This window comes from Paroedura picta, chromosome 1 (assembly GCF_049243985.1).
Source record: "Paroedura picta isolate Pp20150507F chromosome 1, Ppicta_v3.0, whole genome shotgun sequence".
In the NCBI taxonomy this organism is placed as follows: domain Eukaryota; kingdom Metazoa; phylum Chordata; class Lepidosauria; order Squamata; family Gekkonidae; genus Paroedura; species Paroedura picta.
Window position 1 is genome coordinate 18,923,128 of NC_135369.1, and position 18,034 is coordinate 18,941,161.

General features: G+C 46.8%; 1 protein-coding gene across 3 annotated transcripts in view; it reads left to right on the top strand.

Moving 5' to 3' along the window:
* The window catches only part of LOC143831662 (5'-3' exonuclease PLD3-like), a 28,724-nt gene that overhangs the window by 2,079 nt on the left and 8,611 nt on the right, over positions 1-18,034 (top strand). The window contains exons 1-7 of one of the 3 annotated variants that reach the window (XM_077324864.1): positions 3,423-3,602; positions 8,068-8,277; positions 10,671-10,748; positions 11,949-12,236; positions 13,405-13,589; positions 15,722-15,905; positions 17,332-17,446. In XM_077324864.1, coding sequence (XP_077180979.1) covers positions 3,555-3,602; positions 8,068-8,277; positions 10,671-10,748; positions 11,949-12,236; positions 13,405-13,589; positions 15,722-15,905; positions 17,332-17,446 — 1,108 coding nt within the window. In that variant the 5' untranslated portion in view covers positions 3,423-3,554. Of the gene's footprint in view, positions 1-3,422; positions 3,603-8,067; positions 8,278-10,670; positions 10,749-11,948; positions 12,237-13,404; positions 13,590-15,721; positions 15,906-17,331; positions 17,447-18,034 lie in introns of those variants that run through there. The other 2 variants (XM_077324847.1, XM_077324856.1) reach the window with 2 other exon arrangements.

Consider the following 18,034-nt stretch of genomic DNA (forward strand, 5'->3'; position numbering starts at 1 on the left):
TTGGAGAGTCGCTGCCATTCTAAGTCCAGGATGCTAAACCAGATGGCTCCGTATAAGGCGGGTTCGTACTGCATTCCTTTGTACTTGCAGGAAGTGGCTGAGAAGACAGGATAGACTTTCTTTACTGTGCTCCTATCGCTTTGCGAATGTAGAAACATCTGTGCCATTTGCTTGCAAGAGGAAACTCCCAAGAGAGGTCAGCTGCCTGAACTGCAACTTTTTAACAGTTGCAAAAGGCAGCCTCTGTTGACTCCATCTTCTGGGGCTTTCTCACACCATCAGTGAAAGCATCCCTGCCTGCATAACACACAACAGTACTGCACTTGAGTCTTGCACATCCTTTTTCAGTGACAACCGTGTAATATCTTTGAACGCTTGAGCAAAACCTTTTGAATTGCAGAAGGGCCTTTGCTCCTTTTGATCCAGTGTGATCTTTCTGCATAGGCTGTTTAGTGGTTTGATGTATTTCTTATTCATTATTCATTCATTGAATTTTATTTTTCTCCTGCCCCTTGCCCAGTAATCGGGGTGGTTTATTTATTGATGTATGCTGGTTTTCTTGTTTTATGCATGATTTAGGGCTTCTTTAGACTTGGAAGGTTGGAGTTTAACAAATAACTTCCTAAAAAGTAACAACGAAAAGCATCCTTCTCATTAGAACATAGAATATGTAGAGGAGACAGGTTTATGTTGCTTTTCACTGGTAAACATTGTTGCAAGGTGGAAAAACATGCCGTAGACCTGAATTCCAAGCAGGCACCCGGACCATTTGTTTGTACATGTTAATGGGACACAAAATATAATTGTGGGAAGAATATGATATACTAGAGAGACCCTCATCCTGATCTAGCAGGCTGCAATACAATAGAGAATGTACAAATCCATAAGTACTAAGTGCTGTCAAGTTGCAACCCATTGATGGTAACCCCAGTTAGGGGCTTTCAAGGCAAGTGAAAAGCCAAGGTGCTTTGCCATTGCCCAGTCTCTGCAGAGCTTTCCTTGGTGGTCTCCCATCCAAGCACCGACCATGCTTAGATTCCAAGACCCAATCAGAGTGGTCTATACTAGCTGTCCCCAACCCCCAGTCCGGGGACTGGGACCGGTCCATGGATCAGTTGGTACCGGGCCACAGCTCCTCCTCGTCCTCCTCCCTGGCTACTGCCTCAGTGGCTGCCCTGCCACTTTGCCGCAGGCTCAACTTTGTTGCTCTCCGGCGGCTGCCATGGCTGGGGCTCCCCTTCAGTGTAGCACTGTGCTGCTGCTGCTGGCAGCGCCCTGCAGTGGGCGGCAGGAAGTCAGGGATGCCGGCGGGAAAGCAAGCGGAGCAGGGGCTCAGGCGGCAGGAACGTCCCTCGGCAAAAGACTACTCTCCCCCCCCCCCCCCCGGGACTCAGTAAAATTGTCAAGCATTGACCGGTCCCCGGTGATTAAAAGGTTGGGGACCACTGGTGCCTCCCTTCCGTCCCGTCCCTCATAAATAAGAACACTTAAATGGTTTATGACCGGGTTATTTTATCATCAAAACCTTGAATAATACTTTTTAATGGCAACTGGAAAAAAAAACACTAAAATTTCACAGTGTACTGCTGCATTGTTTTGCATGTCACTAATTATGGCCAATATTAAAAATATCTAAGGGGTACAATCTACATTGTGCAATTGCAAAGAAAACCCTGACCATTAACTCCAAAATCACACCTCTAGCCAGCTTACAGCGTCCTTGTGGCCACTACAAAGACTCCACTGCCATTGTGAAGCCATATAAAAATGCCAGAGGGGCCTGCAGCACAGCACTTTTGTTCCCTCCACCTTTTTCAAGTGCCAAAACAGCAGGGGGGGGGGGCTGGCGTGCAGCTATTAGGGCTCTTGGTAAGGCAGGAGGGGGGCACTGTGTTGGGGTTCGGGATCAGGATTAGGCTCTTGCATAGTGTGGCCAGGTCCCCCTGACCAATGGCGTGGGAAAGGGGGTTGCCAGATCCAGGTTGGGAAACTCCTGGAGATTTGGGAGTAGTATCTGGGGAGGACAGAGACCTCGGTGGGGTATAATGCCATAGAGTCCACACTCCATAGAATCCTTTGTCTCCAGTTGAGGTGATCTTCGTTGTTTGGAGATGAGCTGTAATTCCTGGGGATCTCCAGGTGGGATCTGGAAGCTAGCATCCCTTATCACATCTGGTATGGCTTAAAGGAACACTAAAAGTTGCTGGCTCGCCAGAATAAAAGTCCAGTCCCATTGTGTGCAGCAGAGCACCCCTAATTCTTCTCCTCAAGGGTTAATGTATATACTGATTCCATCTTACAGGTGATACTAATTTGGGTTCTGCAGCCTACAGGCCTCTTATCATCTTCAAAGCCAAAGAGTGGAATGGGCTGGCTCCACGTGAGAACCAGAGTGGTCAGGTTACAGAGTTCTAGCCAGAATGCATTATGACTAATTCATTATCATTGCCTGACCAAGTGGGCCAAAAACTGGCCCAGGAATTGCAAGACAAGTGACTGTAGCTCAGATTTTCGATGGAACGAGGCCTCAGCTATGATTGGTTTATTTGCAAATAGAGAATTAGTGGAGAATGCTTCAGCTAAGGACTGAGACTTCATTATTTTTTATTATTTGTTTATTTGTTTATGTTAATTTCTACCCCCCTCTCCATACACTCACTCCCGTTGACCGGTAAAGGTAAAGGTATCCCCTGTGCAAGCACCGGGTCATGTCTGACCCATGGGGTGACGCCCTCTAGCGTTTTCATGGCAGACTCAATACGGGGTGGTTTGCCAGTGCCTTCCTCAGTCATTACCGTTTACCCCCCAGCAAGCTGGGTCCTCATTTTACCAACCTCGGTAAACTCCCAGCCTCATGGGCAGAGCTTCAGACTGCATGTCTGCTGTCTTACCACTCTGCGCCACAAGAGGCTCATATATATATATATATATATATATATATGTATATGTATATGTATATGTATATGTATATATATATATGTACATAGTTGTTTCTTTCCTGAATAAAAGCTATTTTATTCTTTAAGTAACCTGGCGCTTTACTCTCACTGCGTATTCAAACTCTGATGACATATTCATAGAAGGTTGATGACTAGAGATGCACAGGTGAAGCTTTTCAAGGCATGACAATAAATGAGTTCACCTGGCAATTGCCTTCAGATCAAACGGCTATTAAAGGGACAGCAAGAAGGACCTGTTTATAACCTGGCAGCACTTGTTCTAAAAGCACTGGGAGAATGGAAAGGAGGTGGTGGTGAGGGAATTACCAGTCACTTGAGCCTGCTGTTTGTCTTCATTAGGAGTGTGCTTTGGCTTGAAGCCACTTTGTCACAGCAGCTTTGAGGGCAGGAAGGAAAGGGAGGGGCGAGAGAGATTAGGAGAAATGAAAGTAAATATAAGAAGAACCAGCAGAAAGGAAGAGAAGAGAGCAAGATTTATGCCTCTCCCTTTCCCAGCTGGAGAAACTGACCCCCCCCCCAACATACTAACACCTGCCTCACCTATCCACACATACATAACCCAGTTGTGGACAGGCTGTTGGACTCCGCCTTCAGATGAATTCTCCTATCAAGAGACCCCAAAGCTGCAGAGACGTGCAGATGGTAACTAAGTGGGGTTGTCATCGCCACGGTGGGAAATATCTGGGGATGGGGGGGGCGAAGTCTGAGGAATCTGGGGAGGAATTGTTGGAATATGCAAGATCTGCAGTCTGCATAATAGAGCGGAATGTAAAGGGTGTACTGCAGAGCAGGGGTAGTCAACCTGTGGTCCTCCAGATGTCCATGGACTACAATTCCCATGAGCCCCTGCCAGCAAATGCCCTGCTGCAGAGGGTATCAGAGGACATGTATAGCATAGATAGGATAGGAGCCTCCTGGTGATTTTCAAATTATCTCTTCCAGTAGTATCCTGATTGGCTCAACAGGAAGTTTGCTGCTTTTTGAGTACACTTCCTCCCTGCTTGCCTCCAGAACCATTAAACAACATAAGAATGTCTACAGACAACAATTAGACTGTAGATCTCTCTCTCTCTCTCTCTCTCTCTCCATAGCTTTATTCTTTAAGCAGCCTGGTGCTCTGCACTCTCATAATACCGCTGAGTCCACTTTCCAAAGTGATCATTTTCTCCAGGTGATCTCTGTTTCTGGAGATGAGTTGTAACCCTAAGAGACCTCCAGCCATCATCTGGAGGTTAGGGGAAAATAGACTAAAGGTAAAGGTATCCCCTGTGCAAGCACCGAGTCATGTCTGACCCTTGGGGTGACGCCCTCTAGCGTTTTCTTGGCAGACTCAATACGGGGTGGTTTGCCAGTGCCTTCCCCAGTCATTACCGTTTACCCCCCAGCAAGCTGGGTACTCATTTTACCGACCTCGGAAGGATGGAAGGCTGAGTCAACCTTGAGCCGGCTGCTGGGATTGAACTCCCAGCCTTATGGGCAAAGCTGTCAGACGGCTGCCTTACCACTCTGCGCCACAAGAGGCTCATCGGAAAATAGACTGGCCACACAGTAATGAGGTTTGAAGAAAGTCCTTTGAGAGGAAACAATGAAAAGAAATGTAAATACAATAGTTTATTGTGACCAAAAAGTCTTAACAAAAAAGCTTCAAGTATGTTCAGATTGATGAATCCTCCCCCCCCAAAAAAAATGCTTTAAATAGCTATCAATTTGAGCTATTTTCAGGAAATTATTCCTTTCTTCAGAAATATTTAATCACGCCTGAAGAGGTAAATTAGAGTCAATATTTCTCCTGCCTCTGAAGCTTTTTTAGTAAGACTCTTTGGTCAGAATAAACTATTTTATTTACATCACCTGTAGGCTGGCAACCCTATCAGTTATTTGAATTGGGTAAAATACTCGGCTTAGTAAACTTGGGTAATGAAACCTAAAGTTTTCCAGCCTTCCTACAACTAAAATTTCTTATTTCTCCTACCCCGAGCATATAATTTAATAGCAACTTTTATTTTATAAAAGATTTACATTTTCTCTCTACATATTTAGTAGATAAAAGGTTAACTCTCCTTTTGCATTACATTAATTAACGTGTGGGTGAGGGCCACTCTGTTCCTCATAATTCCAAAAATTATGGCAGGTGTCATAAAGGTGGCTGAAGGGAAGAACTGTTTCCCTGTTTTTAAAAACATTTATTTACAAATATACACTCCCCCAAGAAAAAGATACAATGATCATATTTTTAAGAAAAGCATTAGAAATACAAAGTCTATTAAATGAGTTAAGCAGAAAGCAAATTTTTTTGCAGAACATGATATTAACTATGCCAGGGTGGCCAAAGTGTGGTGCTCCAAGATGTCTGTGGACTGCAGTTCCCATGAGCCCCTGCCAGCACAGTTTGGCCACCCCTGAACTATTCAGGGGTAGTCAAACTGCGGCCCTCCAGATGTCCATGGACTACAATTCCCAGGAGCCCCTGCCAGCATTCGCTGGCGAATGCTGGCGGGGGCTCCTGGGAATTGTAGTCCATGGACATCTGGAGGGCCGCAGTTTGACTACCCTTGTGATTCTAATAAACAGTATATTTTCCTGCAAGTGTTTCCTGTCTATAAATGTTTTACTCCCATGGATGCTTGACAGCTGTTATTTCATCCATTAACAACAAATATCCTTATTTTCATTCACATGTATCTGGTTCAGTTTTCGCAAGACTGAGATTCTTTCTACTGCTAAACATGTTTAGCATCCATGTTGGAAATTTACTTGGGCCACCATAGACAAAACCCCTGAAAAAGCCAAACGTGGACTTTTAAAAAAAATCTGCTAATCTAGAATTATAAACCATCTTGAGCCTGTGGGCACCTTTGACATTCTGACACAGGACAGTGAGTGCAGCCACAAAATGGCCGCTGCGGGAAGAGGATCACAAAATGGCTGCCACAGTCACACAGTGAAGATCCTCATGCTGTGATGGCAGTAATGTAAGAAAAACAAATCTGCACAGCAAATCAGAAACTTCAGTGACCAACCAGAGGTCTTGCTGGGCAAAAGCCCCATCTGTCCCTACCCACTATCTAAAAACACCTGGTGGGCACCAGAAAAGGTGTAGGTGGACACTGGCATCCATGGGCACAATGTTGGGGAGCCTTGTTATATATACACATTCAAATGCCTTATTCTAATACACCTGGACCTCTGAGCATGCCACCAGAGAGGTAGGAAGGTGTCAGTAAGCTTAGCACATCTCCAGCACCTGCTGGAAACTGAGTCCTCTTTGCCCATTTACCACCTATACGGCAATTTGATCACATTCTCTTTCAACCCCATATTCATAGCAATTGTATACATCAGTTAATGCAACTTACAGCATCCCACAGACAAATCTCTTTCCCATTTTTCTTTAAATGTTAATACAGGCATGGCCTGCTCCATAAGAGCCCTGTAGAATTTCTTTAGCGAGTTCGTGATTTAAGAAGATAGTGTCAGAGGGTAGCCTTGTTGGCCTGCCATAGTGCAGCTAGATTCGAGTGGTTTAAGAAAAAAATGTTCTGACTTTGCATGATCCCTGTATAGATAGCTTCCTACCCAGAACCTGTAGAAAACCCCTTAACTGCGTATATAAATAGATACCGAGAGGCTTCTTCGGGATTCAATTTTTCATTGCATTAAAGCGTATGATCCATTCGGTCCCTCTGAAATGTAGAAACTCGATCTGACCATCTCTTAGAGCAGTGGTCCCCAACCCCTGGTCCGGGGACCGGTCCCGGTTCGTGGATCAGTCGGTACTGGGCCACGACTCCTCCTCGTCCTCCTCCCCGGCTGCTGCCTCAGGGGCTGCCCTGCCACTCTGCCGCTAGCTCACCTTTGGTGCTCTCCAGTGGCTGCCATGGCTGGGGCTCCCCCTCAGCGTGGCACTGCGCAGCTGCTGCTGGCAGCGCCCCCCAGCGGGCGGCGGGAAGTCAGGGGCGCTTGTGGGAAAGCAAGTGGAGCAGGGGCTCAGGTGGCGGCGACATCCCTCAGCAAAAGACTACCCCCCCCCGCCTCAGTAAAATTGTCCAGCATTGACCGGTCCCCGGTGATAAAAAGGTTAGGACCACTGTCTTAGATGGTTGCCAACACCTGTTCGGGAAAGAGCTGGAAATTTGGGGGGTGGAACTGGGGTAGGGCAGGGCTCAGGGAGGGGAGGACTTCAGACGGGGAGAATGCCATAGAGCCCTCCCTCCAAAGCTGTAATTTTCTCCAGGGAAACTGATCTCAATTGTCTGGAGATCAGTTGTAATTCCAGGAGGTCTCCAGGCTCCACCTGAAGGTTGGCAATTCCATCTCTTACATGTTAAAATTACCCATTTGTCTAGCTGTTTAAAATCAGGATAAAGAAGAGCTGGTATTTTATATCCTGCTTTTTACTATCCAAAGGCTTTCCAAAGCATCTTACAAACACCTTTCCCTTCTCTTCCCAAGAGCCAGCTTGGTGTAGTGGTTAAAAGTCGTGGCCTCTAATCTGGCGAGCTAGGTTTGATTCCCTGCTCCCCCACATGCAGCCAGCTGGGTGACTTTGGGCTTGCCACAGCACTGATTAAGCTGTTCTATCTGAGCAGTAATATCAGGGCTCTCTTAGCCTCCTCTACCACACAGGGTGTCTGTTGTGGGGAGAGGAGAGGGAAGGCAGAGAGAAGCAGCATACAAGAACGAACTCTTCATCTTCTTCTGCCTCATAAGGTGTCTTTTGCGGGGGGAGGAAGGGTTGACAATTGTAAACCACTTTGATACTCCTTTGGGTAGCAAAAAGCAGGGTACAAAAACAGCTCTTCTTCTTCTTCTTCTTCTTCCTCTCCCCCCAACAGACACCCTGTGAGATAGGTGGGGCTGAGAGAGCTCTAAGAGAACTGCTCTGCAAAAACAGCTCTAAGAGAACTGTGACTAGCCCAAGGTCACCCAACTGGCTGCATGTGGAGGATGATTAATGGCTGATTTCATGTGTTCATCCCAGAACTGAATCAATTCCACTTAAATCAGATTGGTTATAGATTCCCTTTGTCTCACCCCATCCAGTTGGACAGTTTGGGGAAGAAAGGGTTTGGGGTCTTTCTTGACTCATTTTTATATGCTTCCTTAGTTGCAGGTTTCAAAAGCATCGCAACATTCAACGGAAAGGAGCATTGCTGACATTCTTCAGCCTCGGGAGAGTATCAGAACTCACAGACAAGTTATCCCAGCTAAGGAACCATCACCTCCTCCTCCTCCATCCTATGAGCCTCTGTCAGTATCAGGGCCAGAAGCTTCAAAAGACAGCCAACAAACCATATTAGAAAAAGACAGTCTATTGGTGAGTCCTGAGACACAATTTTGGCTGATTCAGATTTTGGATTTTGTTGAGGGCTGTTTCCCCAAGACTAATATGCCTCCATTTACTGCAAATCTTGGTTGGTACGATCTTTTCAGGAAAATCTCAGTCAAAGCACTATTGGTTGCCATGTGGATGGGAAAGTGTACATCTTTCCAGGTCTCCACTATTTTCCTTAGCATAGCCTTCTTACCATTCCCCAGCACCAGCATCGGAGAACTGACTGATGTTCTGTAACGTCATAAGTCTGTGGTCGTTTTCCTTATGGATATACAAGGGGAAATTGTGGAGGCTGCACAGATTTGTGACAAAAAGAGCTAGAGACTTACTTTTTGTAAAAATGAAAGCTGAGAACCAGTGTACTGTTGCTACATGTCATGCTAATGCTTTAATGCTATAGCAATTCTTAATTTTTTTGAAGATGGGTTGGGGAATGATGGTAATTGGGTATTGAGACAAGCAAAGCTTGGATAATACTTCTGAGTCAATGCCCTGTTGCCAAAGCCATGGCTTTTGCATGCTGCAGCACAAAAGAGCAGCTATAGCACACAACAGAGCCTCCTGGAGACATTTTGGTGCCAGAAATGGAAAATTCAGATTCTGAATTAGGCATGACATGGAAATCACGTTAAGGTGCCTTTTATTGCAAAGCCAGTGGGAGCAGCAGTGGGGAAGACCGAGAGTAGCCTTCCCTGCTAACATTCTTCAAACTACTTTTCTTCCTACAGGGGAAAAGAAATGGGGACATTCTCTTTCCATCTGTTGATGAAAAAGCATCAAGGGTGGGGGAAGGAGATTTTATTTCAGGAAAAAACTTAAACATCCTGCCTTTCTGACTTCCACTGCTGCTCTGATCAGACTCAGAGCCCCCTTGTAGCTGCTTTGAAAAAGCTTGTTGGGGGGAGGGTATTGCATCGTATCTAGTTTGGCTTGAACATAGAGCACCATTGAGAGGGACTTGCACCAGCCCCAGTCCTGCACAACTATTATGTGTTTCAGTGGGGTTCGTGGAGGAGAATTTCTTGGTGGATTGTGGAAATCTACAATTACAGCTGATCTCCAGAACACAGTCAAGTTCCCCTGGAGAAAATGGCTGCTTTGTAGGATGGACTGCAAGGAATTATAATGCTTTCCTTCCTCCCACAAACCCTATCCTCTTCCAGCTGCACTAGGGTTACCAACTTTCAGGTAGAAGACTCGAAAATGGTAAAGGTGAAAAACATGAAAAACCGTGAGAGGCAAAATAGTAAAGGGTACCGAATGTTCTGCTTTCCAGAAAAATGAACAGCAGAGTAGAAAATATTGATCAGATGTAGAACTAGCACAGACTCCAAAATGGTATCATTCCTATTCCAGAATGTAAATTAGAAAATGGAAGCATTTGTTCTCAAAAGTAAAATTTCACAATTAAACAGCATCTGGTATAAACTTTTTTCAAAATGATTCTTCATCAGCATCCACTGTTGGATAATTGTTGATATGTTATTTTATGGCTGTGTTATATGTTTAGGCTGCTCTATGTATTACCCCTGCAATGTTTTATGTGAACCTCCCTGAGCTGTACGGGAAGGCAGTATAAAAATCTAGTAAATAAAAATTTAAAAATAAAATAAATATTATAATATCAGCATCCTGTAGCTTTTTGAGGAATATCTTTCTTTCAAATCGATCAGAAGAAGGATGTTTCTGAATAAGTTCTAGGAGACTGATATTGTAATAACCTCTGATGAAGAATAATTTTGAGAACTGCTTAAACTGGAAGGAATATTTACATTCTGGAACAGGAATTACACCCTTATGGAGTCTGTGCTAGTTCTATATTTGATCATCATTTTTCCAGAAAGCAGAGCATTAAATATTCTTTACTGTTTTGCCTCTCATGATTTTTCATATTTTAAACCTCTAGGTTGTGTCTAGAGATCTCCAAATGTTACAGCAGGTCTCCAGGCGACAGAGGTCAGTTCACCTAGAGAAAACGGCTGCTTTGGAAGGTGAAATCTTATACCCTATGGAAGCTCCTCCCCTCCCAAGCCCTCCCCTCCATAGGCTCCACCACCACCTCATCTCCAGGAATCCCCCAGCCAGGATCTGGCATCCCTAGAGCTTTGCTTTTCTTCGTTTAATGGCACCTGACATTCTGAGTCTGATGCTCTGGCTTACTTAATATGCTCCCCTCTGGCTGGCAGCTCTTCAAGGGGTAGATTGATGGCCTTAAAAGACTTCTGGCAGCCACGACATGCACAAATCTAGCAGGTGAACTTGCTGCTCCAATGTGTGTGAGTCAGGCCAATGTTACGGGCACAGAAAACAAAGATGGCCGACCCAGCTGAGTGTGTGGAACGGAAAAGAAGACATGCTTCCTTTTTCCTTTTCAGCCCCCATTTGTCAAGCTGAGGAGACTGGATGTCCCACCAGAAGAGGAGCCTTCTCCCCAACAAAACAAGCCCAGTGAGGTAACCCGGGCTTGAATGAATGGGTGTTCAAAAACAGGGGCCCTTGAAAAGTATATTTTACCTGAGGAAAACTCGGTTGTCTTCCTTTTGTGATTGCATAGGGTTCCCAACATGAGTCTAGCAACTGGTGGCAGTGGTAGGGTTGCTGGTGATGTTATTATATCACCAGCAACATGTTAATGTCAGTGCATCACCGGGGATGCTCTGGCAGTCAGCCCAAACTCTGTGGTTTTGACCATAGAGTCTTGACCGCATGCTGGAGGGGCGTCCTGATGTGAAGAAGCTGGCAGTCCCTGTCGGCTTGGTGTAGTGGTTAGTAGCGCAGACTTCTAATCTGGCGAGCTGGGTTTGATTCTGTGCTCCTCCACATGCAGCCAGCTGGGTGACCTTGGGCTCGCCACAGTACTGATAAAGCTGTTCTGACTGAGCAGGAATATCAGGGCTCCCTCAGCCTCATCCACCTCACAGGGTGTTTGTTGTGGAGAGAGGAAAGGGAAGGCGAATGTAAGTCGCTTTGAGACTCCCTCGGGTACAGAAAAGTGGCATATAAGAACCAACTCTTCTTCTTCAATAATTCCAGGGCTCTCTCAGCCTCACCTATCTCACAGGGTGTCTGTTGTAGGGAGAGGAAAGGGAAGCAGCTTTGAGACTCCCTCTAGAGAAAAGAACCAACTCTTCTTCTTCATATGCCTCAGTGGGAGAATAGCAACCCTAGGATCAGGCACAGCAAATTGCAGTTTGAGGCAGAAATTCAGCTGGCAAAGCTTTCCTCCAGAGTGGAAAAAGATTCACCAGATGAATTTCTGCTTTCATGGCGCATGGGTTATGGCTGGAGGAGCACTATAGTGATTTGGACACTAAGCTCTCAAACATTTCATTGCTAGAGAGTCATGCTTGCAGCCCCCCTCTATTATTGTGCAGACAGTCGCTGTTTGAGGCCCAGCTTGGTGTAGTGGTTAAGAGTGGCAGCCTCTAATGTGAATAACTTGGTTTGATTCCCCACTCCACCCCCACATGCAGCTGGCTGGGGGTCCTTGGGCCAGTAACAGTTCTCCCAGGGCTCTCTCAGCCCCACCTACCTCACAGAGTGTCTGTTGCGGGGAGAGGAAGGGTGGGTGATTGTAGGCCGTTTTGAGGTTCCTCCTTCATCTCCTGCTCAGAGCGAGAAAGAACAGCCTTCTGGTCTGCTTCTCCCCACAGCCGCAGGACTCGGACGTTGAGTGGGAAGTGGTGAAAGACCCGCGAGCGCGGCTGCGGGTGCTGGAGACCAGACCCCGGAGCACGGAGGCGAGGGCGATGGTGGAACAGGAGGTGCCCAGCCGACAAGGCCTGGTGGCCAACAGGACTCTGAGGCAGCAGGCCAGGGTGGGCCTTGCACCTCGGTGGTGGGAGCCGGCGTCTCAAGCCCAAACCTGGAAGGAGGCCGACCCTCACAAAGCACCGAGGACAGCTTTGCCACCCAAAGCTGGCAGCAGAAAGTGGGCCAAGGTATTGGAAGATCATTGTTGTTTCCATTGTTTCTTGGGCACCAAGAAGTTCTCCTGCACAAGGAGCATCGCCATGCCTATGCTCCCATGTGACAGCACGCGTGCCCTCAGGTGGATAGCCCAGGCTAGCCTGATCTCCTCAGATCTCAGAAGTTAAGCAGGGTTGGTCCTGGCAAGTATTTGAGTGGGAAACCACCAAGGAACAGCAAGATCATGATGCAGAGGCAGGTTCCTGAATGCAGGGGTGGCCAAACCGTGGCTCTCCAAATGTCCATGGACTACAATTCCCATGAGCCCCTGTCAGAATATTTCTTGCCTTGAAAACCCCACAGGAGTCATCTGTGACTTGACTCCACCCCCCCCTTCCACAAAACAGCAGTATGTGCATACAGTGGGCACTGTTTGGATTCTCCAGAGGCCTCAGGCCAGCCCTCCGTGTGGGTGAGGCAGAATTTCTGCCTCTCTACCTGGCTTCTGGTTCTGTTCCGTATCAAGGGGGAGTGGAGCAAACAGGTTTTCCTGCTGCTCTCCAAGTAGGCAGAGAGGGTCCTACTCACTTCCTCTCGGCCTCCAAGGACAGCATAGTGTTAAAAAGAAGTCACGGCCCTTTTTGAGCTTCGTTTTTGATCTGCAACTGAAGTCTCTGTGTTCTACCTTGATAAAGAAGAAGGAAGGCTTGTCACCTTCATGTGGCCGACCCAGTGGCCTTTGGCTAGCCATCCTTGGAAACAAGACACTGGGGCCAGCCAGCCCTTCTGACCAGATAGCCCAGGGTAGCCCCATCTTGCCAGACCTTTGAAGCTAAGCAGAGTCAACTGTGGTTAGTTTCTGGATGGGAGACCACCAAGGAATACCAGGATTGCAACACAGAGCCGGGCCTATGGATGCCTCTTATCGTGAAAACCCTACAGGGTTACCGTACATCGGTTGCTGCGACTCAATGGTAAAAACAGAAAGGAACAAAGACAGCAGAACTGTCCTTAGGTTCTTATGGGGGAGGGGCTTTTGGCGGTGGTTTCCTTAATTGGGGGGGGGGCATTGTGACGGAGTCTGAGAACTTCTGCTACCAGCGGGCAGAGCGTGAGGACCAGCTTGTCTTTTGGTGTGGTCGGTGTGAATGTCAGGCGTCTCTTTTCAAGCTCTCTCTGCTTTTTCCCTTCTCTCCTTAGCGGTTCCTTTCTCTGCCCAGTCTCTGCCTCTTCCTCTTCCTGCTCATCCTGGGCTTCGCAGGCTGGTTCCTATGGAGGCACGGAAGTCCCGTCTCTTTCCCAGGACTGGCTGCGTATGGGCAGTGGGGTCTGAGCAGCGTGCCAAGGCTGTGGAGCAGGACGGAGGAATGCAGCACTCAGTGCAGGTAAGGGAAGGGGTGTGCATGCTCTCTGGCCTACCTGTACACAGGTGTTAGGTGGGATGTGGCTAGGGACGCCAGCCTTGAGGGGGTGGAATCACAGCTCTCCTCCAGCCTACAGAAATCATTTCCTCTGGAGGAAATGGCTGTTTTGAAAGTTGGACTCTGTGACATCAAGCCTATCTTCCCCAGGCTCTACCCCAAAATCTCCAGGTGTTTCCCAACCTGGAGTTGGTAATCGTACCCCACCACCAGTTGTTGGAGGGAGTGGTGGTGGGGAGGTGGCAACCCCAATAAGAGCTGCTAGTGAATTTGTAAGATGATTTTTTTCTATTTGTACCCTTCACGCTGTCCTATCAAGCAGCAGTCTGTCCTAGAGAGCACAGCGAGCTTTTTCTTCACTAAACTACAAATCCTGCAGTGTTTGAGTGTACCTCCCCTTTCTCTTTCAAATGGAAAATAGCCACTGGAGGCCCCAGCTGGGAGGGGGAGACTGGGGTGGACCTTTAGTCCCTTGGGCATGTCCGTTTTCCCTTTCAGAATGGCCCTGCTTTCTCTGCCCCAAGCTGCTTTTCTTTCTTCATGGGGAGGAGATATTGATTTTTTTTTCCTTCTGGGGAGAAAAGGCAGCTTGAGGGGAGGGGGCAGTTTTGAGAATTGTTGCAGCCTGCTTTTCATTTGGGAAAAACTGGGAGAGTTAAAGAGCTTTCTGCGTGACAAGTGATACAGGCCTTAGATTGCAGCCTTTCTCAATTTTTTTACTGTTGGGAAACCCCTGAAACATTCTTCAGGCTTCGAGAAATCCTGGAAGTGGCATGATGGTGCAGAATATGGCTGGGAAGCATAGCTGAATCCATGCCCACCTAGGGCCCTGCCCCTTCCCACCCCCCTCCAGGCCCATCACTGGCCATTCTGGGAGGGGGTGGCGGATTGACATCACCATGTATGGTTATATCATCCGATAAACATTTAACCAATTTTTTAAAAGATATGAAAAATTAATTAACTTTCATTCAGAAAGCCTGTCCAGGGCCGTCAAGAAACCCCAGGGTTTCACAAAGTCCTGGTTGAGAAAGTCTGGATTAGAAGAAGGGCCCAGGGTCTGAAAACACAAGAATAGATTAATTTATTTGAATTAAAATGCTTATATCCTGGCTTTTGTGTGATCGACCATCCTCCTTGGAGGCTAACAAAGACCCACCCGAGTCACGAAAAAGACAGCAGCGAACCAAATCAAACAGCAGATTGATCCAGCAAACAATCATAGCATCAGGCTTATGCAGGTTTTCAGCCATCAGACCAAATTGACTGCTCAGAGTTTGCTTGGCTTTTGCCTGAAATTAGAAGAAGAAGAAGAGTTGGTTCTTATATGCCGCTTTTCCCTACCCGAAGGAGGCTCAAAGCGGCTTACAGTCGCCTTCCCATTCCTCTCCCCACAACAGACACCCTGTGGGGTGGGTGAGGCTGAGAGAGCACTGATATCACTGCCCGGTCAGAACAGTTTTATCAGTGCCGTGGCGAGCCCAAGGTCACCCAGCTGGTTGCATGTGGGGGAGCGCATGTGGGGGAGCGCAGAATCGAACCTGGCATGCCAGATTACAAGTCCGCACTCCTAACCACTACACCAAACTGGCTCTCTTAGGAATCTAAAGGTTAAGAAATTCTCAATGTATAGACCCAATAATTATGTCAGTCAAATTAAAAATGTGAAATATGGACAATTATAGAAAAATACACATGTATTTGTTACAAAGTAGATTTAAAAACAGATACTGGCCTTGGGGATAGCTGCCACTTAGAATCAAAGGGTACTGTGACAATCAAAGACAACCATTGTGGACCCTAGCCGCAGACATTTTGGCCCTCTGGCCTTCCTCAGTGGTCAAACAAATGATATTACGGAATGGCTCCTGACACGGCAATGCAACCATCAGTCTTATAGATTGAACAAGATGATTTTTTAAATGACTATTGTCTGTAACCAAAGGCAACCAGAGGCCTCATTTTTGATAATTTACTGTCATGCTCTGGTACACATTCCTGTTGCAATGGTGTATCTTTCTTGCCAAATTCAATGCAACTAGGAGCCAACAACAATGTAGTGTTACATTTTCTTCCTCTCCCTACTTTTGCTCCAGCCTAGTGTTGGTGGAGAGCATCCCAGATAGCTTGACGTACCAACCAGACGATCCTCATCATTTGAGCATCTACCAGGCCTGGATGGACCTTCTTGCTGGAGCCAACAGCAGTGTGGATATTGCTGCTTTCTACTTCACTCTCCGAGACTCGGATATTAAGGTGGAGGATCCCTCTTCCCAGCAGGTCAGAGGTGCTTTTTGGGGCATGGAAAAGTAGCGAGGGTGGGAGTATGAGGGCCATATCGCTTCAAACTGCTTGTAGAGGATGAGGGCAGGCCTGCAGCAGAGGGTGGCCAATGGATTAAGCAGGGCCACTGAGTGCTGCAGACACACTAAGAGGGGAACAGTCACAGTCGTATTTGTTCCAAGCACAGCTTGAGGTATTGCCAGGGCTTTGAAGAAAAAACAAATCTCTTTTCGTCCAGGTCAAAGGCAAATCTGTGGAAGAGTATCCATAAGATCATAAGAACATCAGAATTGCCCTGCTGGGTCAGACCAATAGTCCTTCTAGTCCAGCATCCTGTTTCACGCAGTGGTCAGCTAGTTTCTTTGGATGGCCTCCAACAGGCCTTCCCCTGATCTTGTGTGGAGGTTCCCTCCATTATTATTACAAAGAGGGAGATAAAGGTAAACTTTGTTTTCAAAATGGCAATGCATGGCTGCCCACCACCGTCTCCCACCTTAGCCCTTTAAAGGTCTGTTGTCCTTTACCTCAGGGGTAGTCAACCTGTGGTCCTCCAGATGTTCATGGACTACAATTCCCATAATTCTCATGGGAATTGTAGTCCATGAACATCTGGAGGACCACAGGTTGACTACCCCTGCTTTACCTGATGCAAGCCATGTAATATTACAACACATCTCAGTAGGGGAAGCGCGGGGAAGCCAAAAGGGGGCTTCCAGTCCATGGGAGCCTCAAGCATGTAAACCTCCATGAGCTGGCTTGGTCTGTGATTGGCGGTCAATAAATAAATAAGCATGTCTCTGTGTTTTGCACAAGTGTAATGGTGGGGAAGGGGAGGAGTGGGGGTGGTCACAACAATGGGCAGTGTGAGAACTGGAATGCATGGAGCATTGTTCTTGCTGATTTCTGTGCCACTTGCTGCTGCCACAACTTCTTGTCCTTATCTGCAAGCGGTTTTAGAGGCAGGATTGGGTTATTAATTGAATAATCCAAGTTCAGCTTTAGCTAAATTCACATTCTGCATTGCTGTAATGGGCAATTCAGTGTTTACACTGTTATTTTATTTGCTTGCTTGTTTTTGGATTTATATTCTGCCCTGTCTTTGGGAACCCAGGGTGGATTACATATTTCATTTAATTTTGTATTCCTAGCCCTGTTGCACTGGTATCGGCATTCCTGGCATTCCTTATCCTATCGCACGTGTATTGGCATTCCTAGTCCCATTGCACTGGTAACGGCATTCCTAGTATTAAAATTTTATAAAGAAAATAGGCTCCAGGCCAAACCACCTTCTAGTTAGCTGTTTGTCAGCATCGAAGAGGTAATAACTCAGGAATCTACCTTGCAGGGGTGTTCTGAGGAATACTGGGGAAGTGCAAACTGTGTTATATAAAATACTAAATATTAAGATACTGTTATTGTGCAGGGCAAAGATGTGTTTGACTCACTGCTGGGCCTGCCTTCTCGGGGAGTGAAGCTCAACATCGCTGTGAATAGTCCGCAGATGTCGGAGAATGACACAGAGGAGTTGGCCCATCAAGGTAATGACAAAATTTTTCCTAGTAATGACAATAGTCTTCTAAGTTATTTTGCAGGTCAATGGATTTAGTGTAGCGGCTAGTTAGTGCATTAGGCTGTGGTGGAAGAAGCATGGGTTCAAAACTCAGAGCTCAATTGTGAAGCTCATTGTGTAACCTCGGGCCAGTTTCTCTCTATTGGCCTGACCTTCCTAACAGAGTTGTTGTGAGAATAAAACAGGGATGGAGGAGCCTGAATTTCTCAGAGGGAAGGTGGGATAAAAGTGTGCTAGAGAGATGGAGAGGTCTTTCTTCATGGACATCGATCTTCTGGAAGTTAGGTAGGTGGTTGCTGGAGGAAAAATCCTTTGGGGAGTGACCCTCTTGGGAAAACACCGTGGGAGAGGGAGAATTAGCCCCCTCCCTCATGCCATGGTTCCCATTCAGTACATGATACCCTGTGTACCAGTTATACCAAACCTCCCAGTGGGCATTTCCATATTCTAATTTTCCTCGTGTGTTTCTGTTGCTTTAGGGCTGGGGTGGCAATATCTTGCTTATTGGGAGCGACAAACTTCAAAATGCTTTACTCAGCAAGCTACTCTTGTTTAC